Source organism: Lampris incognitus, chromosome 4 (genome assembly GCF_029633865.1).
Source record: "Lampris incognitus isolate fLamInc1 chromosome 4, fLamInc1.hap2, whole genome shotgun sequence".
In the NCBI taxonomy this organism is placed as follows: domain Eukaryota; kingdom Metazoa; phylum Chordata; class Actinopteri; order Lampriformes; family Lampridae; genus Lampris; species Lampris incognitus.
The window spans coordinates 59,614,220-59,642,195 of record NC_079214.1 but is presented as its reverse complement, the minus strand read 5'-3'; the positions used below and the strand labels follow the sequence as shown (position 1 = coordinate 59,642,195).

Sequence of the window (27,976 nt, the reverse complement as noted above, 5' to 3'; positions counted from 1 at the left end):
TGTCAACAGGGATCTGTGCAGATCTAGAATGCATCATATAATGTGGCTAACACCGATGCATCAGTTGTAGTTTAAAGAGAACCGTCTTTCCCTTTACCTTCGTAAAGGCTGCAGAATAGAGGATGGTTTCATGGAGAAGTCAATCTGATCAGAAACACATCGAGTCCAATGAAAAATGCACACCAAGAAGTACTCATGTAACATTTCTAGAGATGCCACTGGGTTAAGGTTCATGCTACACATTTGATTGCATTTTATTCCATCCATCCATTTTCTAAACCGCTTATCCTGCTCTCAGGGTCGCGGGGATGCTGGAGCCTATCCCAGCAGTCATTGGGCAACAGGCGGGGAGTCACCCTGGACAGGCCGCCAGACTATCGCACAGGGCCGACACACACACACACATTCATACCCAGGGACAATTTAGTACAGCCGATTCACCTGACCTACATGTCTTTGGACTGCGGGAGGGAACCGGAGCCCCCGGAGGAAACCCATGCAGACACGGGGAGAACATGCAAACTTCACACAGGACGACCCCCAAGGTTGGACTACCCCGGGGCTCGAACCCTGGACTTTCTTGCTGTGAGGCGACCATGCTAACCACCGTGCCTCCTGCATTTTTTTCCAGTAATTCTAAAGCTGCTCAGCTCTTACTGCCCTCTTAAGCATTTATCTTGTTGAAATATCATATATAATGGTTGGACTGCATTTGGAGGAAATTAAAGAAGTTCTCTATGAGAGTCCATGGATTCAGTGGTCGGTCACGTCGGTTCTTTGGTTTGGATGTTTGTGATGAGGGTCCAAAGGCTTGTCTGTGATCACAAAATAATTCCTTCCTTTCTGAGTGACCGATGAGAGCAGGAGTGTGACAGGAGTGGAGGCGATGCCTGTAAATTCCAAAAATGCATTACATGGTCAGAATTCATAAGGTATACTATGCAAGATTGACCCCCATAAATGTACAAGGGGTCTGCATTAAAAGAAGAGCCTAACTTCATCCACCTTCTCTCTCCCCTCTCCACACAGATTCATACATGCCTCAAAAAGTGAGCGGAGAACGTAATGTGTTTAACCTTAAGTTCTTCAATAATTCATATTCATACTACAAATTGCAGCATTCCTTTGGAAACTGACATGATCCTAAATGCACAGAATGTGTCCATGTGCAGGTCACAGATTCCTTGCGAAAAACCAGTGAACTGTACATCGAGGAGGAAATGAATTTTTTTTTTTTGGATGAAACTTTTGGCAGGTCTGTCAAAGTAATTGACAGACTTGCCTCCTCGGTACAGCCCCCCACTTCAGCTGCATCCTTTGCTTCCTGCTCTCTATGCGGGCAAGTGAAGCACTTGCATTCCATGTCCCCACACTCAAAACACTTCATACTACCTGAACTTACATATACCATTTTGGCTATGGTCTTAAAAATGCATTATTACATGTTTATAATTCATAAAAACATCAGATTATGGAATCTGAATCGGTAACGTCAGTCCGATATCTGATGAGTGAATTAATTAAGTATCCAGAACGGATATACCAAGTCCAGTTGCACTTGATTCAACTCCTTTGGATAACCATGACCTGGATGAATGAGAACATTCACAGACATTAATTAAGTATCAACACCAGATACCGATACTGGATCAGGCCCAACTCTAAAAAAGAATATTCAAGAAAAAAGAGCTCTGGTACCGGTATTGGCAGTTATCCAAATTCAGGTATCAGGATCAATTGAAAAAAGTGGAACAGTATATCTCTAATAATTAGGTAGCCAATCATGTCCCAATCAGCCAACTGTAGTGCTTCAACTCAGCAGGGTAACAAGTGCTAAAGCAGCTAGCCAGTCAGTGGTGTACTGGTAATGAAAAGTGGGCATCAGCAATGCTAACACTCTCTCGAGACAGTTGATCAGTGGTTCCATTATGCCGAGGTTCTGTGAGGTGTATTGGGCCCTTCTCAGACTGATGACAGGCTTCTCCTCAACCATTTGAATATCCTTACTGACAAAACCCAAGCAACCGACTTCCTGTCTCTTCTGTCCTCCTTTGACCTCAGACAGGTCCCCACCACTCCCACACACAAAGCGGACAATACTCTTGATCTGATTTTGACTCGGAACTGCTCCACAGCAAATCTGACTCAAATCTACATCATTCAGACCACTTCTTTATTCAATCCACGGCCTCCTTACTGGGACATCCTCATGTTCCTCCATAAACGGTCTCCTTCCGCTGACACTTGCGGTCCCTTACACCGACCCAACTTTCCAATGAGGTCTTGACTTCCATGCCTCCTCATAATGAATTCTCTTCACTCCCTGTCAATGAGGCTAGACACACTCTGTTCCTCACTAGCCTCCTCTTTTAATAATCTCTACCCTCTAGCATCCAAACCTGCTTGTAATGCCCCCCCCCCCCCAGTCCATGGCTCACTGAGGTCATCAGAGAGCCATGGGTGGGGCTCAGAGAGGCAGAGAGAAAATGGTGTAAAACCAGAGAGTCCACTTAATATCAATGTCTCCTAGCATCACTCTTCTTCAGCTTAAAAACAGCCAAGACTGCGTCTGGGTAGCGTAGAGGTCTATTCTGTTGCCTACCAACATGGGGATTGCTGGTTCAAATCCCCGTGTTACCTCCGGCTTGGTCGGGCATCCCGTTCTGGTCGCTGTACTAGCGCCTCCTCTGATTGGTCAGGGCGCCTGATCCTCCCACATACTACATCCCCCTGGCGAAACTCATCACTGTCAGGTGAAAAGAAGCAGCTGGTGACTCCACATGTATCGGAAGAGACGTGGTAATCTGCAGCCCTCCCCAGATCGGCAGAGGGGGTGGAGCAATGACTGGGACAGCTTGGAAGAGTGGGGTAATTGGCCAAGTACAATTGGGGAGAAAGGGGGGGGGGAGAGAGATAAAATAATAAAAAAAAAAACCCCAGCCAAGACCACTTACTATCGGAACAAGATCTGTGGCGCCACTGATGCTTGAAAAATGATTTTTTTTAACTCACTCTTCAATTCCCCTCCTCCTCCAACCTCCACTCTACTCACTCCTGATGACGTGTTTGCCTCGTACTTTACTGATAAGGTTGCTGCCATCAGGAACCAGTTCTCAGAGCCCGACAAACTGTCTGCTGCTGCCAGCTAACAGTGCCTCACTCACCTCATTCTCCCCCCTGACCGAGGAGGAAGTCTCCAAGCTTCTGCTGGATTCTTGTCCCACTACCTGTCCACTGGACTGGATACCATCCAACCTCCTACAGACAATTTCCCCTGCACTTAACCTCCCAGTCACACACATCATCAACTCCTTGCTTACAGAGGGTGTGTTCCCCACTGCCTAAACAAGCTCAGGTCACCCCACTGCTCAAAAAGCCTACATTCAACCCAGCCCAGGTTGAAAACTACAGACCAGTTTAACTCCTACCCTTTCTATCAAAAATACTTGAACGCACGGTCTTTAATCAAGTCTGTGACTTCCTTTCTGCGAACAATCTGTATGATCCGAATCAGTCTGGGTTTAAGTGGGGTCATTCGACTGAGACTGCACTCCTCTCGGTAATAGAATCACTGCATTTGGCTAGACCTGTTGGTCAGTCCTCAGCTTTATTGCTGCAAGATCTGTCAGCTGCCTTTGACATGGTTAACCACCAAATTCTCCTCGCCACACTCATTGAGCTTGGTATCTCAGGATCTGCCCTCTGCTGGTTCATGTCTTACCTCTCAGGGAGATCTTTTAGAGTATCTTGGAGGGGAGAAGTGTCCAAACTGCACGGCTTATCCATAGGGGTACCTCAAGGGTCAGAGCTTGGTCCCCTTGTCTTCTCAATATACACCCCCTTACTTGGTGCAATCGTCTGCTCCCAAGGTTTCTCATACCATTGCTATGCTGACGATACCCAGCTCTTTCTATCATTCCCACCAGATGACCCCGGTCTCAGCACGGATATTGTCATGCCTTGCTGATATATCTGCATGGATGAAAGAACGCCACCTTCAGCTTAACCTATCTAAGACTGAGCTCCTTGTCATCCCAGCCAGTCTATCCCTACAACAGATCAATATCCAGCTCGGATCAACCCAACTCATGTCCCAAAAGTCTGCCTGAAACCTGGGTGTCATGATTGATGATCAACTAACCTTTAAGCTTTACATGGCCTCGATTGCTCGGTTGTGCCGATTTGCCCCGTACAACATCAGGAAAATTAGACCCTACCTGTCCGAGCATGCAGCACAACTAATGGTACAGGGTCTTTATATTTATATATATATAGTTATATCACGCATTGACTACTGCAACTCCTTACTGGCAGGTCTCCTGCATGCACTTTCAAACCTCTGCAAATGATCCAGAACGTGGCAATGCGTCTGGTCTTCAGCCAACGCAAACTAGCACATGTCACTCCGCTGTTCATATCCCTCCACTGGCTCCCAGTTGCTGCCCGAATCAAATTAAAACCTTAATGCTCACTCACAAAACAGCAACTAAAACGGCTCCCGCCAACCTGAACTCCCTCATCCAGGTCTACACTCAGTCCCGCTCACTATGCTCTGCCAATGAAAGGCACTTGGCACTTCTGCCACAAAGGGGCCCTAAGTCATTAGCCAGACTCTTCTCTTCTGTCGTTCACCGGTGGTGGAACAAGTTACCAAACTCCATTCAATCCGCTGAATCCCTCTCTATCTTCAAGAAGAAGCTAAAGACCCAGCGCTTTCACAAACACCTCCCCACCTGATGGTATTAAAAAGAAAAAAAATTGCCTTTGTGCACTTGCACTGCCTGTTGACACCTATGTCTTATCAGACTTGAACCTAGTTTTTTGGCACTTACTTGCGTCGTCGCATCCTGACTAGATCCTTGCTTGTGTTGCATTAACTGTCAGATGTACATTGCTTTGGATAAAAGCATCTGCTAAATGAAATTGTAACTTTGTAACAGGGTGAACCTGAACACTTAAAAGGGGGGGGGGGGTTGGAGCTCCATGAGAATGAGCCTCAGGGGAGGATCTAATTTATGGCCTGATATTTCCTAACAGACTGCCGTATGTAGGCCACAACAACAAACCAAATGGAGAGAGAATGGGATGAAGGTCAACTCCACAAACACCATTAGAACCACACAGACAAATATTGGTGAAATTTTTGCATAATGGACCTGGTAACACCTCCTCAACACCATTTAACTTAGTTTTTTGCATTGTTTTTATTTACTTTGTTAATTTACTGGGGGCAGTTCTCTTTTAGGAATCAAGCTAGAGCAGTACCTCAACAATAGTCTGAGAGGAATGGTAGTGAAATACTTTGGGAGGTATGGTACTGGCAAACCTAGACCCTCCAGTAGGGTGGCGACCTCACAATTTCATTACGCCATCAAACACCCTTACAATTACAGCACAGCAGCAATATACATACCAAGGCAAATGGTATATTTCTAAAGTAAAGTATTAATTCTTTCACAGCTGCATTCTAAATGTAATATTCTTACATTTTTCCCCATAAACATGATGAAAAGGCTTCAGTACCTGATGATGCACAGTGTCTGAGGGACTCTAGGAGGTTGGTGCTTGTAAACGTGACAGCACATTTGAAAGGTTCTTCCCTCTCAGTCATGATGTTGTTGGTGGGGTCCTTAAACTTTGTCTCTAGCTGAGGGCAGAAAAACCAAACAAAATATGTTGTTTCACATGATCCTTTACCCTGAACAAACCTTGTGGTTGCCTCCATACTTCATTCCACTAGATCCAGTAATGAACCTACCCTCCAGTTCTCCAGAAATATCACTGGCACCATGTCTCACTTTGACACTCTAGACCTTAAAGGTCTAGACAATATTGTTAGGCAGCTCAGGTTGCCACCTGCTGCTTGGATCCTCTCCCTACCAAATTTTGTAAAATGTTTTTAATTGCTTAGCACATGACGTTTTGGAAATGATTAACTACTCTCTTCAGGCAGGTATATTTCCTGCAGCACTTAAGACCGCTGTCGTTAAACCACTTCTGAAGAAGAATAATCTTTATGCGACAGTTATTGCCAACTACAGGCCCATCTCCAACTTACCATTCCTCAGCAAAATCCTTGAAAAAACTGTTTATTCTCAAGTTAATAACCATTTAATATCTAACAACCTTCTAGGCATTTGTCAATCAGGTTTTCGATCTCACCATAGCACAGAAACAGCACTTATCAAAGTCGTGAACGATCTGCATATGAACACAGATTCTAATAAATTGTCTGTTCTTGTGCTCCTGGATCTCAGTGCTGCTTTCGACACTGTTGATCGCGATATTTTGCTAGCGAGATTAGAAAAATGGGTCGGCCTTTCTGGCCCGGTTCTCAACTGGTTTAGAACATACCTTCAGGACAGGCAGTTCTTTGTGTCTATTGGAGACTTTTCCTCGGACAAAGTAGGTATATAATGTGTGGGCTACCCCAAGGATTGATTCTTGGACCACTACTATTCAATCTCTATATGCTCCCACTTGCACATGTTATACAGAAACACAAAATAAATTACCATAATTATGCAGATGATTCACAACTGTACATATCCCTATCTTCTGATGACCTAGCTCCCATATGTTCCCTAATTCAGTGTATTGATGATATTAATTTATGGATGTCAGATAACTTTTTACAACTGAACAAAGACAAGACAGAAATACTTATTTTTGGTGCAAAGACTCAGAGACAGAATTGCAGCTCATCTCAGCTCTCTGTCTCTGGAGTGCAAAGGTGAAGCTAGAAATCTTGGTGTAATCATGGACAGTGATCTAAATTTTAAGAGCCACATCACTCATTTCACAAGATCAGCCTTCTACCATCTTAAAAACATTTCAAAACTAAGGGGCTTTCTATCAATATCAGACTGCGAGAAATTAATCCATGCTTTTATAACAAGTAGACTAGACTACTGCAATGGACTATTCACCGGCCTCCCAAAATCAGTTGTGCACCAACTACAATTAATTCAAAATGCGGCAGCACGTGTTCTCACCAGAACTAAAAAGTATGAGCACATTTTACCCGTTCTTAGATCTCTGCGTTAGCTCCTCGTTAAAACTAGAATTGATTTTAAAATTCTTTTAATTGTATACAAAGCACTAAATGGCCTTGCCACGCTATATAAAAGATATGTTAATTATCAATAAACCAGTAAGAACTATCAGGTCCAATGGCAGTGGTCTTTTAACCATCCCTCATGCTAGATCTAGAGCAGGGGAAGCTGCCTTTTCTATTTACACCAAGTAGATGGAACGCCCTGCCTGAGGACCTGAGAGAGGCCCCCACACTGGACACATTTAAAAGCAGGTTAAAAACCTTACTTTTCAAAACAGCCTACAGCTAAATTCATAGTGTGTATGTGTGTGTGTGTTTTATATATTCTGCTCTGTTGTTACTTTTAATTAATCAGTGTTTATGGCACTTATTTATTTATTTCACTAACTCCGTTTTAAACTTTTCTAGAATTTGCCTGTACTTTTATGTATTTATTTATTGTAAGGGGGGGGATTTTATTGGTTTCATTGTTTTATTGTGTGAAGCACTTTGTGTTACATTTGTTTGTATGAAAAGTGCTATACAAATAAAATCTGATTTGATTGATTGATTCCTTTTTGTTTGCACTGAGGAAGATTTAGCTCAAGTCTTCATCAACTTGACAGAGTTGTAATTATAATATTTGCTTTCCCTCTTTGTACCTTGTAAACTGCAGTTTGCAGTTCAGGCAACGTCCCGCTACCAAAAGCTTCACAGGCATTCTGTAATCTCTTCTCTGCATGCGTGGCCTGCTCTTTTTCTATGTGTGGGTCTATGAAAAGAAAAGAAAAAAATAAAGCAGTATAAGGCAATAAGCAGGTACAAAATGAAGATGTAGTAAACAGCACAGCTGTATGAGTTGTTGGTAATATCTTAATTGACATTTTGACCTATAATCAGTTGGAATTGGTCAATATGTCATGAGTAGCAGCACATACTTGGCGGATTATCTTCCTCAGGAAGACTGGGATAGTTAGTAGAAAACACCTGAAAGGATAAAAACAAAAGGTAAGCATGATGAGTAAAAGTCATTCTGTAGCTACTCAACAGACAGTGACATTGACTTGTGGATAGGATGTTTATGAGATGTAGTGTCCACAATAAAGGGCAGTATGTGACAATCGCACTGTCAACAGCCTACAATTCCCTTGCATGGATTTATTTGAACTATTTCATGAAGATGTATTTTGCGAACACAATAACAGAACACTGGCCTGCACTGTCACATGGTAAGGCAAAGATCACTCTTGAAAAAAATGTAGACTTAGTTCTTCATTATAGAAGGAAGCTACCCATGTCAAGTGGGTAGACCACCAACTTACTGCTATGACAAGGATTATGTCAACAGATTAATAGTTATTACTTTGGTATGCATTATGGACATGACAAAACATTTTAGCAATAAACTTATAAGGGCACCAATAAATCTGCCTGGCCCTACAAAGTTTAGTTTTTTTGGTTATGTACTGTGATCAAAGCAACACTGACATCAGCTTACTGTTATTGTCGTTTTAACCACTCGATGAAATACTGAATGTGAAGGGCAACTCTGAAATTGATGTAAATTTAGTTGAATCGATACCATCTTCTCATATATTCCTGGGATAAATAAGAAGTATCCAAATGTTAGTTTTTTGTTTGTAGAATGGTACTGAAAGCAGTAAAGCTTGCTCTGGCACCTTGGTGGACCATTCTAAATATATATTGATTCCAAAGTTGTTGTGTTTTTTGGGGCATTTTTTTTATAAACCAGAAACAATTAAAACTAGAAGAGGGCAGTGCAGACCCCCGCCAGACGCATCTCCTGTTCTTCCGGTGCTCTGACTCATGGTTCAATAATAAGGATTGCCCGGGGCAAGTAAAATGCCACGTTGGGCTAGTGAATATAGCAACTCACTTGCCTGAGCTGGCAAATGGTAAAAAAGAAAAAAGTTTCAATCATTTTTTTCGATCATCGTCGCATTATAAATTATGTTCTCGTTCTCTGGCACACACTATTGCCCCTCCCCTTGCACACATTGGAGAATATTGCCACGCGCCATGGGTCAATCAAAAATCGAGTAGGCTGGTAATGTGATGTGTGGCTGTCAGACTTGCCACCCATGAGAAAATGGTGGCGGATAAAGAAAATTTATGAACTGAAACGCAAGAGAGTATTTCAATTATCTTGGAAACAGGAGTTTAGTTGGGTTGCAGTAGAAGATGTGTCTACATGGTGATGCTGGTGGTGTGGCTCAGATCCTGGGCTGTTCCAATGCTGTCTGGACACTGCTTGGCATCCTCCTCGTCATATTCTTCGTTATATTTTAGAATTCCATTAAAATTCTGTTATCCTCTTTCAATGTTGTATTCTGTAAATTGTGTACACACAACATCCATTGCACGTTGACCGTCTTGGGAGAGAGATCCCTCCCCTGTTGCTTTCCGAGGTTTCTACCTTTTTTTCTCTCTCCCTGTTAACACTAGAATGATCAAGGCGATCATTTTGACCGTTTTGGATTTTCAAAGTTCAATAACTTTGTGGGGGGAAAAAAAATACAGACCTGCTGCTCCCGGAATGCTCCTAAGATTGCATATATTAACATTAAAATGAGTTTTAGATCAATTGCACAAAAAAAGTTAAGATAAGATCTACCTAAAACGACAATGAGCGGTCAAAATGACCACGCGTAATTTGCGCGTCATGTCACCATTTAGGATGTGTGTTGTTCACGTCATTTCCTTCGCGAAGTTCATTGCTCCATCCTAGAAACACACTAGCATTCTCCAGTGCAGAGAAATAGTCTAAACTGGATTTCTGATTATTTCCAACATGTCTGGGTACAGCCGCCGTTTCAGACGCACCATGGCTACCACTGAGGCATTGTAGTATTTACAGGTGTTGGACAGCGGCGATTTTAAATTATTTGAAAAATAGTATTAAAGTTGTTAAAATGTTAATTTTGGTGTCAGTCGTTTATTAACAGACATACTAACATATGTAACGCATTAATATCTCAATTGGGTATTTATCTTGACAGAATATAGAGTTTAAATACTGGCGGTCATTTTGACCGCCCATAGTGGTTTTAGGTAGGAGTGAAATCCCAGTTGTTCTACTGTTAAAACAGGCAAGTGAATAATAATAAATTAAATTTAGTGCACCTTCAATAATGATAGCAAGACAGCTAGGAATGGCAAGTGGAATCACTAACTCCATTACATATGGTGGTGGGTGACAGGGGAGAACGTTGCTAGGCAGCATCGGATGTTGGTTTTTAGGATGACTTTGGAGATCAAGAAGAGGATGAGAGTGAAGGCAGAGCCATGGATCAAATGGTGGAAGTTGAAGAAGGAAGATTTGTGTGGAGTTCAGGGAAGAGTTAAGGCAGACACTGGGTGGTAGTGAAGAGTTGCCGGATAGCTGGGCAACCACTGAAGAAATAGTGAGAGACATCTAAGAAGGTACTTGGTATGTCATCTGGACAAAGGAAGGAAGACAAGGAGACTTGGTGGTGGAATGAGGAAGTACAGCGAAGTATGTAGGAAGTAGGAAGATGTTGGCAAGTGGGATAGTCGGAGAGATGAAGAAAGTGGACAGGAGTACAAGGACGCGGTGCGAAGCGAAGAGAGAGGTGGCGGAGGTAAAGGAAAAGGCGTATGGTGAGTTGGATGAGAGGTTAGACACTAAGGTAGGAGGAAAGGACTTGTACCGATTGACTAGACAGAGGGACTGAGTAGACAGAGGGACCAAGTTGGGAAGGATGTGTAGCAGGTTAGGGCGATGAAGGCTAGAGATGGAAATGTGCTGACAAGCAAGGGCAGTTGGACAGTTTGTTGAGAAGGTTGAAGGAGTACTTTAAATGAAGAAAATGACAGAGAGAGAAGGTTGGATGATGTGGGGATAGTGAATCAATAGGTGCGGTGGATTAGCAAGGAGGAAGTGAGGGTAGCTATTAAGAGTGGAAAGGCAGTTGGTCTAGATCAGTGGTTCTCAACCTTTTTGGGGTCCTGGACCCCCTGCATATTATTGATCTACCCTGAGGACCCCTCCACCTGATCTTGGGGGAGGGGGGTTGCAATTTGATAGAAACTGTAGAAACTGCATTTTAAATTGCATTATAGCATTTATTCACTCTTTGGGGCAAAAATAAGAGCTTTCAGTTGTAACTTAGATATAGTTAACAAAACAGAATTCTTATGCAGTAACTTTCAGATATATGTAACAAAACAGAATATATATTCAGTAACTTTCAGATATATGTAACAACAGAATTTTTATGCAGTAACTTTTAACAATGCAAACGGGAGCGAGATCTCTTATTAAAATACAATAAATTACACTTGTGAAACATATGTAATTAGAGAAAAAAGTCCTGTTACCCTTTATAGGTCTCAGTCACATTTGAGTAAAATAATCCTATTTCTATAAATGTCATAGGATCTTTTTTTTAAAGATATTTGATTTTCACGGACCCCTTGCAATTACACCACGGACCACTAGGGGTCCGCGGACCCCCGGTTGAGAAACACTGGTCTAGATGACATACCTGTGGAGGCATGGAGGTGTTTAGGAGAGATAGCCGTGGAGTTTTTAATAGACTGCTTAACACAATCTTGGAAAGTGAGAGGATGCTTGAGTGGAGAAGAAGCATAATAGTACTGATTTCTAAGAATAGGGGTAATGGTGCAGAGCTGTGGTAACTACAGAGGTATAAACTTGATCAGCCACAGCATGAAGATATGGGAAAGAGTAGTGGAGGCTAGGCTAATAGCAGGGATGATTATTAGCGAGCAGCAGTATGGTTTCCTGCCAGGAAAGAACACCGCTGATGCGATATTTGCTTTTGAGAGTGTTGATGGAGAAGTATAGATAAGGTAGGAACACCAGGCAGGGATAATGAAATAACAGTAAGGTACAACCAGTAAGGTTTTAACTATAGGCTTGTTCCATGTTCAGAGGGAACATGAATAATTTATCTTAACATTAACCAATTTATTTTTTGCCAGTTTGCTACTATACCTCTGAGTGCTTGCCTCTGATTTTATTTCACAAAACTGTGCTATTGTAATCACAAAGGAACCTTAGCAATTCTCAGTGTTAGCAATGAGTAAAAGCTTAAGCCTAAACCTACCTGTTGATACTGTTTCATGAGCAGGCTTCTGATGGCAGTAAGTTTGTGTCCACGGAGATTGGCATCCTTAATAGCACTGCTCATGGTGGCCATGACTAAAGCCTGCAAGCAGTGGGATAGGGCACTTGTGAAAAATTTCATCCTGTGTCATCATACTGAGGAATTAAAATGTATCAGTGTTGACAGATACCCCTTTACACCAAGGCAAACCTAGTTCTACATCTGGGCCGGTGCAGGTTCACAGTTGGTTCAACTCGCAAACCTTCTAATAACTGGTTTGCTATTCCACAGGCCCGAGCTGGCTAGAGAGCCACATCATTACATCACTGTGAATGTCTGCATACGTCTCCGAAGATGAGGTGAGAAATAGACTGTGTAGAGTTATATGTCTGAGAATTTTTTAGGTGAGAAATCAACTGCAGTTTTCGAATATTGGCAGTTTTAGGAAAACTGATGGCGAATCGAAAATTTGCTCCAGTGTTTTCGGAGTTGAGAAGCTCCACAAACTGGCGACCAGATGACCAGTCACGCTCTTAAGAGCCCGCTGTGAGCAAGCTGGAGATCTTTAGAGACCAGTCCTGTAGACAAGAGGCTTTTATTTCCCTGTTGATGGATGGTTTGTTTAAATATCATAACACAAATGTACATTATAAAAAATCAAAGGAACCTGCCTTGTTCTCCTGTGGGGTGACTAGTGTGAAATTTACAAGGATTCCTTGATTAATCGTTCATTATTTCTTAGGACAAACTCTTCGGTGTTCTTTGTCAGCGTGTTAGTTATACTAAAATTAGGTTTTTAAATGCATAAAAATGAATCTACGGTTTCAAATTCCCTCTGTTAAAGTCGATCAAATAAACTATGTGCTGAGAAAACCATTTGATTCCTATCAGCTTTGATTTGAAGTGTCATTACTGAGGATTAAGGTGCATGTATCAGCAGAACTGATTGTTGCTGCTGAGTAATGCATCCCCCATTGCTCTTGTTGGTCATGATAATCCAGCCCCCTGACATAAGCGGGTCTTTCTTCTAGCCCAGCAAAGAGTCAGTGCCACTCTGGAACCAGTTTTCCTGGCCGAGCGCCAGTTCTTTGGCTGTTGAAACACGAAGAACTGGTTCGAGATTAGGCACCGACTCCGAACCAGTCCTCGAACTGCCTTGGTGGAAAGGGGTAAAAGTCCTTCTTTACCTGGCAAAGCAGGGGTTTATGCTTTGAAGTGAGGCCAGTCACAAAGACATAAGGTGTGTGAAGATTGTGAACAGCATATGTTGGTTTCAGGTGGTTGGGCTGAGAGAAGCTGTCCCCCCAGGCAATACGTATCCATATAGCCTCATCTGTGTGTTTCTTTATCCTGATAGACACCTTCAGGTGAAAGTAAACAAAACAAACAAATGGAACTGTTAAGAGTACAGGCTCACTTTTTTTTCAACCCAATTCAAATGTACTCAGGCATAATTTCATATCATACAGACAAAACGTTTACTAATCACTTCTGTATTGAGAAATTTTCTACTTTGCTCATTCTTCTCGCTCAGCTTAAATGCAGCTCAGTTGTTTAAGCTTTCAAAAACTGTGATACATCTCCTTTACAAAAACAGGTAGCTCACAATATAGCCACGTCTTCATATACTGTATATTTATTCAAAATATGTTTTTAACATCATCCCTAATAATAATAATATAATATAATAACAATTTTAATATTGTCCCTAGGTACGAATGTGTGTGGGTGTGTGTGTGTATGTTGGCCCCGTGTGATAGTTTCATGGCCTGTCCAGAGTGTCTCCCCGCCTGCCGCCCAATGACTGCTGGGATAGGCTCCAGCATCCCCGCGACCCTGACAGCTGGATAAGCTGTTCAGAAAATGGATGGATGGATGGATGTTTTTAATATAAGGGCAATGTCGACTTTCAGTTGGGACGACTTTTAGCAGCTGAGCAGTACATCCCAACCATCTAATCTTCCACACAGGACAGTAGGACATTTTGCAGCCCGGCAGTGCCATTAACATTTTTGCGGAAGTGCAAAACTAAGTCATTTTAACTTGACAGAAAGCATGCTTTGTGACCAAATTTTCAATGGAAAATATAAAACACAAGTCTGACTCTGCTGAGCTTGCTGTTTGAATGTACAGTGCATCCGGAAAGTATTCACACCCCTTCACTTTTCCCACATTTTGTTATGTTACAGCCTTATTCCAAAATGGATTAAATTCCTTTTTTTCCCTCATCAATCTACACACAATACCCCATAATGACAAAGTGAAAAAGGTTTTGTAGAACTTTTTGCAAATTTATTAAAAATAAAAAACTGAAATATTGCATGTACATAAGTATTCACACTCTTTGCTATGACACTCAAAATTGAGCTCAAGTTCATCCTGTTTCCACTGATCATCCTTGAGATGTTTCTACATCTTGATTGGAGTCCACCTCTAGTAAATTCAATGGATTGGACATGATTTGGAAAGGCACACACCTGTCTATATAAGGTCCCACTGGTGACAGTGCATGTCAGAGCAGAAACCAAGCCATAAAGTCAAAGGAATTGTCTGTGGACCTCTGAGACAGGATTGTATCGAGGCACAGATCTGGGGAAGGGTACAAAAACATTACTACAGCTTTGAAGGTCCCGAAGAGCACAGTGGTCTCCATCATTCGTAAATGGAAGAAGTTTGGATCCACCAGGACTCTTCCTAGAGCTGGCTGCCCAGCCAAACCGAGCAATCGGGGGAGAAGGGCCTTGGTCAGGGAGGTGACCAAGAATCCGATGGTCACTCTGACAGAGCGCCAGCGTTCCTCTGTGGAGATGGGAGAACCTTCCAGAAGGACAGCTATCTCTGCAGCACTCTACCAATCAGGCCTTTATGGTAGAGTGGCCAGACGGAAGCCTCTGCTCAGTAAACGGCACATGACAGCCCGCTTGGAGTTTGCCAGAAAGCACCTAAAGGACTCACAGACCATGAGAAACAAGATTCTCTGGTCTAATGAAACCAAGATTGAACTCTTTGGCCTGAATGCCAAATGTCATGTCTGGAGGAAACCAGGCACCTCTCATTACCTTGCTAATACCATCCCAACAGTGAAGCATGGTAGTGGCAGCATCATGCTGTGGGGATGTTTTTCAGCGGCAGGAACTGGGAGACTAGTCAGTATCGAGGGAAAGATGAATGGAGCAAAGTACAGAGAGATCCTTGATGAAAACCTGCTCCAGAGAGCTCAGGACCTCAGACTGGGGCGAAGGTTTACCTTTCAACACGACAACGACCCTAAGCACACAGCAAAGACAATGAAGGAGTGGCTCCGGGACAAGTCTGTGAATGTCCTTGAGTGGCCCAGCCAGAGCCCAGACTTGAACCCCATTGAACATCTCTGGAAAGACCTGAAAATAGCTGTGCAGCGACGCTCCCCATCTAACCTTACAGAGCTCGAGCGGATCTGCAGAGAAGAATGGGACAAATACCCCAAATATAGGTGTGCCAAGCTTGTAGCTTCATACCCAAGAAGACTTGAGGCTGTAATCGCTGTCAAAGGTGCCTCAACCAAGTACTGAGTAAAGGGTGTGAATACTTATGTACATGCAATATTTCATTTTTATTTTTAATAAATTTGCAAAAATTTCTACAAGACCTTTTTCGCTTTGTCATTATGGGGTATTGTGTGTAGATTGATGTGGGGGGGAAAAAAAAGGAATTTAATCCATTTTGAAATAAGGCTGTAACATAACAAAATGTGGGGAAAGTGAAGGGGTGTGAATACTTTCCGGATGCACTGTATATACACGATATTCAGCACCAGCATCTCGGACCAAACCAGAACTAACCACCCCCTCCCTTTGCGTTCTTGGCTATTATTTTGGTTAGAATATTGATTTTTATAGAATAGTTATTTTATTGCAATTAGCAACTTATTCAGCTTTTTAAGGAGGCAACTGTTCGATCTACAGAGTGACCTAAGTCCATGTAACATTGTTATTTGTCCATCGCAGCGATGAGGACCATCTAGTCATCCTGTGATGGAGGACTGATGACTTGCGCAATGATTAAAGTGAGGAAGAGTTGCGCATCATCAACCCACTCTCTTGTCCGAGACCACCTACTACCAGTGGCAAGACTAGCAAGACGACTGGCAATCGAGACGGATGCAGATTTTTCCTCAGGGTTTCTTCCCGAAGCCTTTCCCGTAGACGAGTATACCCGCCAGGCAGCGGAGGTTATAAGTCAGAGTGTGCCTTCTCCTAAATGAACTGCCTGACAGGCTAACGAGCTTCATCTACTCGGTTCTGAAATCAGAGTTGTCCTTCTCCTAGATGAACTACCTGACAGGCTAACGAGCTTCATCTACCCAGGTTTGAAATCAGAGTTGTCCTTCTCCTAGACTGGCTGCCAACCAAGGCTAATGAGTCCAGTTGACCCACCCGGTTATACCGCCGGGAACCCGGTCGCCCCCGCAGCAGACTTTGTGAAAACAGGAGGTACCACGAGAAGGTGCTGCTGCGGACACATTTGCATAGGAGCGGCCATATGCTAAGGTCCTGATGGACCCGCGGCGATCACTACACCAGGAAGTGAGAGGCCACCGCACTGCTTCGCATTCCTTTTGGCAAGTAGGACATCTAGCCCAATACTCGCCACCTCCCAAACAGTTACATAATTATGTTACTCCCCCATTTAACATAATTATTAGCTTGCTATCTATCCTGCTAATGCTAGCTACCTCAGATGCAGACGTGATGCACTAACATGCAGAGGGAGTGTGACGTCATTCTCTGTTCAGGACACCATTACTCCACTATCTGTTTCCATAGCAAATAGTTGTTTGCTGCTACATTAATGTTCGAAATCTCGCATATAGCACCTTTAAGCTAAATCAACATAATCCATTGTGAGAATCAACTTAAGCTTCATAACACAATTACATATGGCACCTTTAAGTTTCTCAATACTTACATGATCGGTAAAGATTTTATCTGAGATTCTAAATAAGACCCGAGTACACTATAATCGAGACTGGGTAAAAAAAAAGAGAGAGAGAGAAAAAAGGGACAAAAACCTATTCTTCAACTTAGGGTGACAAATATTCACAGAAAAATGGCAATATAACTTAATATAGTGTTTAATTAGCAATTCAGACCTGCTACAGCTTCTATGGATTTTACAATTGACCATGTAAGGTAGAGTGTGTCTTACTTTTTTGACAAGTTCCGTGAGGTGGGATTTAAACTGCTGCCTGAAATGGATCAACTCTAAACACTCGGCACCATCTGAATGAAAGAGGAGAAGGGAAATTGTTTTAATGAATTAAACAAAACAATGGCAACCCACTTCATCCATCTGTCAGAGTTCGGAATACAACTGTTAATTACTGCTTCCAATAACAAACTAGGGCAACTCCTAAATGGGGAGGCATGAAGGAAAATGACCTTTACTGGGCCTACCTCTAGCATCTTGGAGCTGAAAAGCATGCCACGTTCCTTTGTCGGGTTTTTCCATTACATCTTAAAAAATAAATAAAATAAAGACATTAGAATCATTCTTTGCCCATCTTATGGTACACACATAGACATTAATAAATCAAAAGACATTTTTTCCATGTTAAAAAGGACAATAAACTTCCGCTTACATATCATTTCAAGTTCTGTGATGTATTTAAGAGGCAAACCACTTTCCTGTAAAGAGCACAAACATTAAATTAAATCAAGGTTAAACGGATATTACTCCAAAATGAATTCAAAATAAGTTGAAACAGTAAAAAAAAAACGAAAAAAAAACTACAGCATTATATGGCGGTATTTCTGACATAACATTTGTTAAAAAACTGATGAAGGCAAACCTTAGCACTAAATAATAGTACAGCTTATACTAGCCTGCCGCCTGCTGGCTAAAGTGTGTCGCTGCACCCCTTATTTGCAGGGGCCCAAACCAACTAAATGTTAAGAATAATTTTAGATATTTCACAGCCTGTTGTCCTGTGATCAAAATATCCAGAATGAGGACGGTGGAAAAAATATCATAACCAGTATCTATGATGGCAAAAAACCATAAAGACCCAGGTTGTTAAAAAAAAAAAACTGAACTATCCATTCATTGAACATCTCACCCACAACATATTCTTCTTTGTTTAAATGGTTAATATTTTATTGTCCTCATATAAAAAAGCTATGGTCTCAATAATTTAGGTTATATCTTTCAATGTTCCAAGTATTTTCCTAGAAAACTGCACAAGGTGAAGAAGTTACACTCACTGGAGCGTTCCACAGTACATTAGCTTTTCATATTTATTGTTATTGACAATACAAACAAATTGCCTCTTCCTGACTTTGTGCATGTGTTAAAAAGTTTGTGTGTGTGGTTATGTATTTATCAAAAAGATATGACGCACAACTGTTATATTGCCACCAGAAAACAATTTAGTTGGAGATCTGTAGTAAATCAGTAACTGTCAAAATTATTTTGATTATTTTAGGCTGAGTGACTAAACCGTTGGATTTCGTTACAATTACTATATCATTTCTAAATGTTTGTTTTTGCTCTCAGAGAGAAGCATGTAAGACTCCTGTATTGAGCGTGCTGTTGCTGTTTGCAAGAAGGTTGTGAGCAGCTTCTCATTCAGTTGGAAGAGGAGAGACCTGGCTACAGCACAGAAAGAGCTTAATATCCCTGCGCACCAGCTGATCACAGAGTCCACTACCAGGTGGGGATCCAGGCAGAAGATGATTGAGCGAGTGCTGGAGGAGGAGTGAGCGATTTCTCAGGTCTTGGCCTCAGTAAAAAACCAAAAACCAAAACCAAAAATAGGCACCTCTGTCTGACCCGGCAAGACCTGGAAGTCCTCAAGTCAGTGCACATCACTGTGTCCTATGTCAAGCCTGTGCTTCATCTCTTCCACTCCAGCACCTTGGCAATTCAGGAGGATGACACTGCACTGATCCAGTCCATCAAAGTCTCCATCCTGGATTACTTGATGGATAAATTTGCTGACCCTGCCACCAACGACCTGCTGGACATGGCATTGTTAGCGGATCCCAGGTTCAAAACTGCTTACATTTCAGAGGAAAAGGTGGAGGGAATCAAGTGCAGAGCCATATAGGAGATGGATGAAATACTGTCTGACCAGGGCACAGCTGAGTCGGCTGCTTCACAGCCTCATGAAAGTCAAACAGCATCAGAGCCACCAAAAAAGAAAACTCTTGCAAGCTTCTTCAAAAGGGTAACAACATCCTCCGCCGCACCCTTGCACAGAGAGCAGGTCAAAACAGAGTTGTCTTCCTACTTGCAGTCTGTTGGCACGGACTGTGAATCAGATCCCCCTGTGCTGGCGGAAGGACCACGAGGAAATGTTCCCAAACCTGAAAAATTTGGCTCAAAAATATCTGCATGTGTCTGCCACCAGTTCCCCATCAGAAAGGGTATTTAACACCAGTGGGAATATAGTTACTTGCCACCGGGCATCGCTCAAACCAGAAGCCGTTGACAGGCTTGTGTTTTTGGCACAAAACCTCTATACAACCTGTTGGCACTGACATATTGTACACTTATGGATATAAACGAGAATGTTTTATGCTCACATATGTTGCAGAGACTACTACAGTGTAATTGTATGCATCAATCAAGCCTTTATGAAATGCTTTAGAGTTCAAAATATTGAGATACAATATATATATATTGTGTATCGCGGTATAGCATAAAAATATCGTGATATTATTTTTAGGCCATATCGCCCAAATGCCAATATAGATATACTCTTGATTTCATGATATGAGACTAGATATCGTCTGCAATTTAGGTTGTCATAGTAAAGATTAAAAGTCGCCCGTTTCTGGTCTTCAAGGATGCTTTTGAATAAAGTGATACATTTTTTTTGGAATGTTTTGGACAAGCTGAGTAAAATGAACTCTGCCTCAAAAGGTTTTTTTTTTTGTCCTCCTTGTGAAAGCACCAACAGTCATCATCACATTATTGAGGTATTCTGCCAAAAATATTGTGACATATGATTTTGTCAACATTGCCCAGACCTAGAAAAGGGGTACCAGAGGATTTAGTTGGCTGGGGAGGGGTTAAAGAAAAAAAAAATCCCCTTAAGGGGGCTGTGTGGTATATCTCGTTTTACTTTAATTTACCACAGCAATTAGTTCCACCATCATAGGACCATACCAACATGTTTTCAGCTAAACAAAATCAGGGCTGCATACTAGTGCAGAAGGTGGGATTTATATTCCACCCTGTACTGTGAAACTGCATCTATTAACATAATGGCAATATGAAAAACTCTCCTTCCAACTTTCTATTGAATTTTAATTTAATCAATATTTACCCTGCAACGAAACTTGCTCACAAATACTGATAATTGACCCAGGCTAAACAATTGACAATAACATTACTAGGTAATCTCCCCAATGCAGGGCCTGTCTAATACCGTGGTGAAGACGGCATGACATTTGAGATTCGGTTGTGGAGTTTGAACGTTCCGTACATTCGGATAGCTAAATGACTTTTTGTCATTCTGATTGCCGTAATAGTTCCCAATTATAGTGTGTAACTTACTGCAAGTGACGTTTTTGTGAAACGTCAACTTTTATGGTAGCAGGAGTTACTGAATTCTAAAAAATATTCACTAAAAATCAACTAAATTACATTTTAACATTCCGATGAATATTTTTCAGATATAAATGACTCCTTTCAATATAAGTTGACGTTTCACAAAAATTTCACCTGTAATAAGCAACACACTGTAATCGGGAACTACTACAGCAATTGGAATGAAAGTCATTTAGTTGATATTTTAGTGAATATTTTTGAGAACTAATTGACTCCTGCTTCGAATATCCAGTGAATATCAAATGGCCATCTTAGCCGCGGTCTGTCAGATCAGGCCAGGTTACTCGGGCTATTGAACCTATTGACCACAGGCGTAGATTCAGGTAGGGATGGTACAGACATGTCACTACAAACTTCCAGGAAAGCTGAAAAATCCTTACCAACATTTAGACCTGTAATTGTGGCTAAAACGGAGACCATTTTTTTGATTCATTCCATTGGGCGCTGTCACGTGCTTCATACTCAGCCAGAGAGTTAATGGTCCATACATATGTAACGTTTTTCCAACCCACTTTAGATCAAACGTCTGTGTGACGAAAGCTCCGATTGGCTAACCCTAACCTAACAACCAATCAGAGGCAAGCGCCACTAAACCACCACTTTACCAAGAAAAGGGGTTGATTCCATTAAGCTGGACCAAGTCTGACAGCTCCTGCCACCCAGTGCCGGGCATCAGGAGCTACCACATGGTTCCACAGCAACTCTATACCAATGTCAAGGCCCGTCGTTCCCCAGTGTTGTAAGTAGTTAAATCACGGAAATGGAACGGTGCCCCTTTTCCTCAAACTAACCTCACAAAGCAGCCCATACAGCCTAAATTAGGGAACAAGATGGTGTGAGATATTGAATTTACCTTACCCAATTCCAAACCGTAACCCTAACCATAATCACCTTGGCTCTAATTTTCCTGTCAAATACCACCACCCTGTCTCTTGACCAAGCTGCCACCTGGTTCTCTAACTAAGCCCTAACCAAACCTAAACTTAACCATTTCAGTATAGGATTGCAATAACACGGTAGGCCCTAACCTTAAACCAAACTTAACCCCTTAAAACAGAAGTCCAACCATCTATCCATTATCTGAACTGCTTATCATGCTCTCAGGGTCGCAAGGATGCTGGGCCCTATTCCAGCAGTCATTGGGCGGCAGGCGGGAAGACACCCTGGACAGGCCATCACAAAACAGCTTCAGACCACTTCTTATTATATTTTTCCCCACCAGAACCACCATTTTATTCCCCACCCAGGATGCCATCTTGATTTACAACACACTACTACTACTTCTGGCTCCTCCCGTTAGGGGTCGCCACAGCTGATCATCCGTTTCCATCACTTCCGGTCCTCTGCGTCTTCCTCCGTCACGCCAGCATGTCCTCCCTCAACACATCCATAAACCTCCTCTTTTCCAACTGCCTGGAAAATACCCAGCATCTCTCCTCTGCACATGTCCAAACCCTCTCAATGTTGCCTTTCTTGCTTTGTCCCTGCCCAGGGCGCCATCTTGATTTACAACATAAGCCCCAACCAAACCTAAAACCATTCCATAGATACTCTAAAGAACCAGAAATCAAGCTCTAACCATAACCAGGGCTAAAAACTAATTTTTTCCCCTCTCACTAAACCTATCAACCATTAAAATCTATTTGTTCTCTAACTAAGCCCTGACCAAACATAAACGTAACCATTTCAGAATAGGATTAAAATAAAATGGTACGTCCTAACCTTAATCAGACTTAATCCTTAATCGGACCCCTTAAAACAGAAGTTTAGAAATAAATAATATGGAGAAAACAGCCATACTACAGTCTGCCTCCTAAATTTTTTCCGCCTGCCAGAACCATTTTATCCCCTGTCCAGGACGCCATCCTGATTTACAACAAATGCTCTAACCAAACCTTAAATCATTCCACAGTCTAAAGCACCATAAATCAAGCTCTAACCATAATCTGGCCTTAAACTTAACCAAACTCCAACCCTAACAGCCCTTAAAGACTGAATTTCCTGCAACCCCCCCCTTTTTTTAAACTATGTCCAAACAAAAAAATATCTAAATTTAACCATCTCAGAATAGAATTAAAACAACATACTAGACCCCAACCCTAACCTTAACCAACTTAAACCTATGAAGACATAGTTGAATGAAATAATGAACAACAAATAAAACTACAATATACCAACAGGTTCTAAAATGACATCTTGGGTTAATATTAGACAACTCCAATAGACATTGTGCTTTCCTAAATACCCCCTTAAGATGCCTTATCCTATCTACTTTTGATTAATTTTGATAAATGAGTGAGGGTGGCATGGTGGCCCAGCGGTTAACACTGCTGCCTCACAGCAACAAGGTTCTGGGTTCGAATCCCAGGTCCTTTCTGTGTGGAGTGTGCATGTTCTCCCCGTGTCTGCGTTGGTTTCATCCGGCTGCTCTGGTTTCCTTGACCACTAATTTACAAGAGCCATGTGTACTATTCTCAGAGGATTGGGAAATAGTTGCAATCACAGCATTGTAAAAAGGCAACAGGACGTACTCTAGGCTCCCACCTCGGTTCAGGGATGCTCGTTCCCTCTTCACATAGACAGCCTCTTTGACTCCCCGTTCAAACCATCGTTCCTCCCTATCAAGGATGTGCACATCCTCATCCTTGAACGAGTGATCACTGGCCTGTAGATGGATGTAGACCAGTGGCGGCTGGTGCTAAAAATTGGGGGGGGGGGGGCACAATTTACCTTGGCGCAGCACACCTGACAGCTGCTTTAATGTCCACACAGTACAATGTAGGCTATACATTTTATCAGGGTTCGTAGACAGTGGATGATTGACAGTCGAGACGAGGCGTCGTGGTGGGTGTGAACATGACTGACAGCCACAAGAACTGTCCTATCACATTAGATCAAAAAACATTAAAACAATACTAATTCGCTGCCAATAAAAGTGGGAGTGTCTGGGCTCCATGGAAAATCTGAAGAAACCAATTAGACGCAGCCTCAGGTCACCTGCTTGCCAAAAGTTTGAGGGCTTACATGAGGTATCGTCCGGCTGGCGCCCATCACCCAGGGAGTATATGTATTCAGGCAGATATCAACCAAATACCATTTGGAACCAATATTTAATGGCTGCTAACAGGCGCTCACAGACTGAAAAACACTTTTATTTCATAATTATTTGCATTATAAAACTAAATTATATTTAACATGTAGTAGATTTTCATCTCTCGATATTTGAGGGAGGCGGCGCCCCAGCACCCTGTACTGGCCAGCCGCCACTGGTGTAGACTACAGAGTACTGGCCTAACGTGTTAGCTCTGTGTTGTGCCATCTTGGCCAGCATCTTTTCAGTTTCCCCAATATACAAGTCCTCAGTCCTCCTCCCGGCACTTAACAGCGTACACTATATTGCTCTGTTTGTGATGAAACATTTCTCTCAATAAACGTTGTGTCCAGATGAACACTCTTTGATTTTCCTTTCCTGGATCATGCATAGACATGCCCTCCTACATATCCCACCCCATGTGTCCCCTAAGCCAAACATACGCCCCTGCTATCGATATATATATATATATATATATATATATATATATATATATATATATATACACTACCGTTCAAAAGTTTGGGATCACCCAAACAATTTTGTGTTTTCCATGAAAAGTCACACTTATTCACCACCATATGTTGTGAAATGAATAGAAAATAGAGTCAAGACATTGACAAGGTTAGAAATAATGATTTGTATTTGAAATAAGATTTTTTTTACATCAAACTTTGCTTTCGTCAAAGAATCCTCCATTTGCAGCAATTACAGCATTGCAGACCTTTGGCATTCTAGCTGTTAATTTGTTGAGGTAATCTGGAGAAATTGCACCCCACGCTTCCAGAAGCAGCTCCCACAAGTTGGATTGGTTGGATGGGCACTTCTTTGAGCAGATTGAGTTTCTGGAGCATCACATTTGTGGGGTCAATTAAACGCTCAAAATGGCCGGAAAAAGAGAACTTTCATCTGAAACTCGACAGTCTATTCTTGTTCTTAGAAATGAAGGCTATTCCATGCGAGAAATTGCTAAGAAATTGAAGATTTCCTACACCGGTGTGTACTACTCCCTTCAGAGGACAGCACAAACAGGCTCTAACAGGTACTATTTAATGAAGATGCCAGTTGGGGACCTGTGAGGCGTCTGTTTCTCAAACTAGAGACTCTAATGTACTTATCTTCTTGCTCAGTTGTGCAACGCGGCCTCCCACTTCTTTTTCTACTCTGGTTAGAGCCTGTTTGTGCTGTCCTCTGAAGGGAGTAGTACACACCGGTGTAGGAAATCTTCAATTTCTTAGCAATTTCTTGCATGGAATAGCCTTCATTTCTAAGAACAAGAATAGACTGTCGAGTTTCAGATGAAAGTTCTCTTTTTCTGGCCATTTTGAGCGTTTAATTGACCCCACAAATGTGATGCTCCAGAAGCTCAATCTGCTCAAAGAAGTGCCCATCCAACCAATCCAACTTGTGGGAGCTGCTTCTGGAAGCGTGGGGTGCAATTTCTCCAGATTACCTCAACAAATTAACAGCTAGAATGCCAAAGGTCTGCAATGCTGTAATTGCTGCAAATGGAGGATTCTTTGACGAAAGCAAAGTTTGATGTAAAAAAAATCTTATTTCAAATACAAATCATTATTTCTAACCTTGTCAATGTCTTGACTCTATTTTCTATTCATTTCACAACATATGGTGGTGAATAAGTGTGACTTTTCATGGAAAACACAAAATTGTTTGGGTGATCCCAAACTTTTGAACGGTAGTGTATATACACACATATATATATATATATACATACATACATACATACACACACACACACACACACACACACACACACACACACTCACTGGCCACTTTATTAGGTACACCTTCCTAGTACCAGGTTGGACCCCCTTTTGCCTTCAGAACTGCCTTAATCCTTCGTGGCATAGATTCAACAAGGTACTAGAAACATTCCTCAGAGAGTTTGGTCCATATTGACATGATAGCATCACGCAGTTGCTGCAGATTTGTCGGCTGCACATCCATGATGCGAATCTTCCGGTCCACCACATCCCAAAGGTGCTCTATTGGATTGAGATCTGGTGACTGTGGAGGCCATTCGAGTACAGTGAACTCATTGTCATGTTCAAGAAACCAGTCTGAGATGATTCGAGCTTTATGACATGGCGCGTTATCCTGCTGGAAGTAGCCATCAGAAGATGGGAACACTGTGGTCATAAAGGGATGGACATGGTCAGCAACAATACTCGGGTAGGCTGTGGCGTTGACACGATGCTCAATTGGTACTAAGGGGCCCAAAGTGTGCCAAGAAAATATCCCCCACACCATTACACCACCACCACCAGCCTGAACCGTTGATACAAGGCAGGATGGATCCATGCTTTCATGTTGTTGACGCCAAATTCTGACCCTACCATCCGAATGTCGCAGCAGAAATCGAGACTCATCAGACCAGGCAACGTTTTTCCAATCTTCTATTGTCCAATTTTGGTGAGCCTGTGCTAATTGTAGCCTCAGTTTCCTGTTCTTAGCTGACAGGAGTGGCACCCGGTGTGGTCTTCTGCTGCTGTAGCCCATCTGCCTCAAGGTTCGACGTGTTGTGGGTTCAGAGATGCTCTTCTGCATACCTCGGTTGTAATGAGTGGTTATTTGAGTTACTGTTGCCTTTCTATCAGCTCGAACCAGTCTGGCCATTCTCCTCCGACCTCTGGCATCAACAAGGCATTTTCGCCCACAGAACTGCCGCTCACTGGATATTTTCTCTTTTTCGGACCATTCTCTGTAAACCCTAGAGATGGTTGTGCGTGAAAATCCCAGTAGATCAGCAGTTTCTGAAATACTCAGACCAGCCCGTCTGGCACCAACAACCATGCCACGTTCAAAGTCACTTAAATCACCTTTCTTCCCCATTCTGATGCTCGGTTTGAACTGCAGCAGATCGTCTCGACCATGTCTACATGTCTAAATGCATTGAGTTGCTGCCATGTGATTGGCTGATTAGAAATTTGCGTTAACGAGCAGTTGGACGGGTGTGCCTAATAAAGTGGCCGGTGAGTGTATATACACACACACACATTATATATATATATATATATATATATATATATATATATATATATCACCCGAAACGAGTAAAACACAAGTTAATACAAAGATAGTATAACGATTCACTATCTCCATATTCCAATGTGAGGCTGCACCCTAGATGACCACACTATTTGGTGCTCTATAGAGTCCCTTGGCAAGATTTTGTGTTGTTTGGTGGCACAGTGTAGCCGAGACGGCCGCAGAAGAATCCTGTTGCTTTTTGCCAGAACCGCTGCCGAGCTGACAAACAGAGCTGCCGGTTGCCGGAACCGCTGCCGAGTTGACTGAGCGGAGCCGCCCCATGGTCTACCCTTTCCGGGTACTGACAGCTGGTTAGACTGTGCCCAGGGATTTGAATTCAGTTACCTTCTCCTAGCCTTTGCCTAAAGAGGTATCAACCCATAAGGCAGCAGGTGGATTTGAAACCAGAGTTCCCTTCTCCTATCCCAATGTGTCGGCTGGACTGGGCACCATGGGAAGTACCATACAGGCATGCAGGGAGGACCAAATCTATCGGTAGGGACGTCGTCCTTAGCCAAAGGGCCCTTGCTGAGGTAAGGTGCTACCCCTCTACAGCCTGCGGTTGCAAGTTTAGCGTCTTACCCACGACGAAAAAACAAAACAAAAACCATCAAGCTATCGACAACACATGGGACTTAAAACATAGAAACCCGTTGGTGTTTCAGAGAGTGTATAACATACCTCACAGATGGCGAGTAGATTTTCAGTGAACACGGGCTTCGGCTTTTTGAAATCCAGCGAAGATAGTTGTTCCGTTGACAGACGACCCCACTTCGTCAGCGTCGGCTGCAGACTTTTTCCGGGTATTCTTCTGACGACCGATTGCACTAAACAACGGAGAAGAGACGAATTGGTACAGTCAGCCATTATTTCTCAGAAGAACCTAATATCACCTTCTCTACGACGTCTTGTAATTCGGGAAACCGGACAAAGTTTCCGAGTCGCGGACGTTAAACTCGGCGCTTCCGATAAGCGCCGCTTCGGCGAAAACGTCGCCGGAAACACACAAATCAACCAATCGTTGTTCGTAGCTTTAAAAAAAATTCAAAAAAAATCAACCAATCGTATTCATCCAGACCGCGGCTCGCA

The 27,976-nt window shown here is 42.5% G+C and overlaps 1 protein-coding gene across 1 annotated transcript; it reads right to left on the bottom strand.

The window, feature by feature from the left end:
• Positions 1-14: 14 nt before the first annotated feature.
• Positions 15-27,830, bottom strand: cenpn (centromere protein N). Its single transcript, XM_056278987.1, has 10 exons — positions 27,569-27,830; positions 17,771-17,816; positions 17,586-17,645; positions 17,338-17,411; positions 13,338-13,511; positions 12,151-12,252; positions 7,975-8,023; positions 7,699-7,808; positions 5,524-5,647; positions 15-890 (listed from the first exon to the last, which is right to left on the bottom strand). The coding sequence occupies exons 1-10, from the start codon at positions 27,752-27,754 to the stop codon at positions 754-756; spliced, it is 1,062 nt and encodes a 353-aa protein (XP_056134962.1). The 5' UTR covers positions 27,755-27,830; the 3' UTR covers positions 15-753.
• Positions 27,831-27,976: the final 146 nt, after the last annotated feature.

Excerpts from the sequence above, each read along its gene's own strand:
- cenpn (XM_056278987.1), bottom strand. The coding sequence starts at position 27,754 with ATGGCTGACTGTACCAATTCGTCTCTTCTCCGTTGTTTAGTGCAATCG. Across the intron at positions 17,412-17,585 it reads TCAGCTCCAAGATGCTAGAG|ATGGTGCCGAGTGTTTAGAG; the intron begins GTAGGCCCAGTA and ends TCTTTCATTCAG. Across the intron at positions 5,648-7,698 it reads TGCAAACTGCAGTTTACAAG|CTAGAGACAAAGTTTAAGGA; the intron begins GTACAAAGAGGG and ends TTCTGCCCTCAG.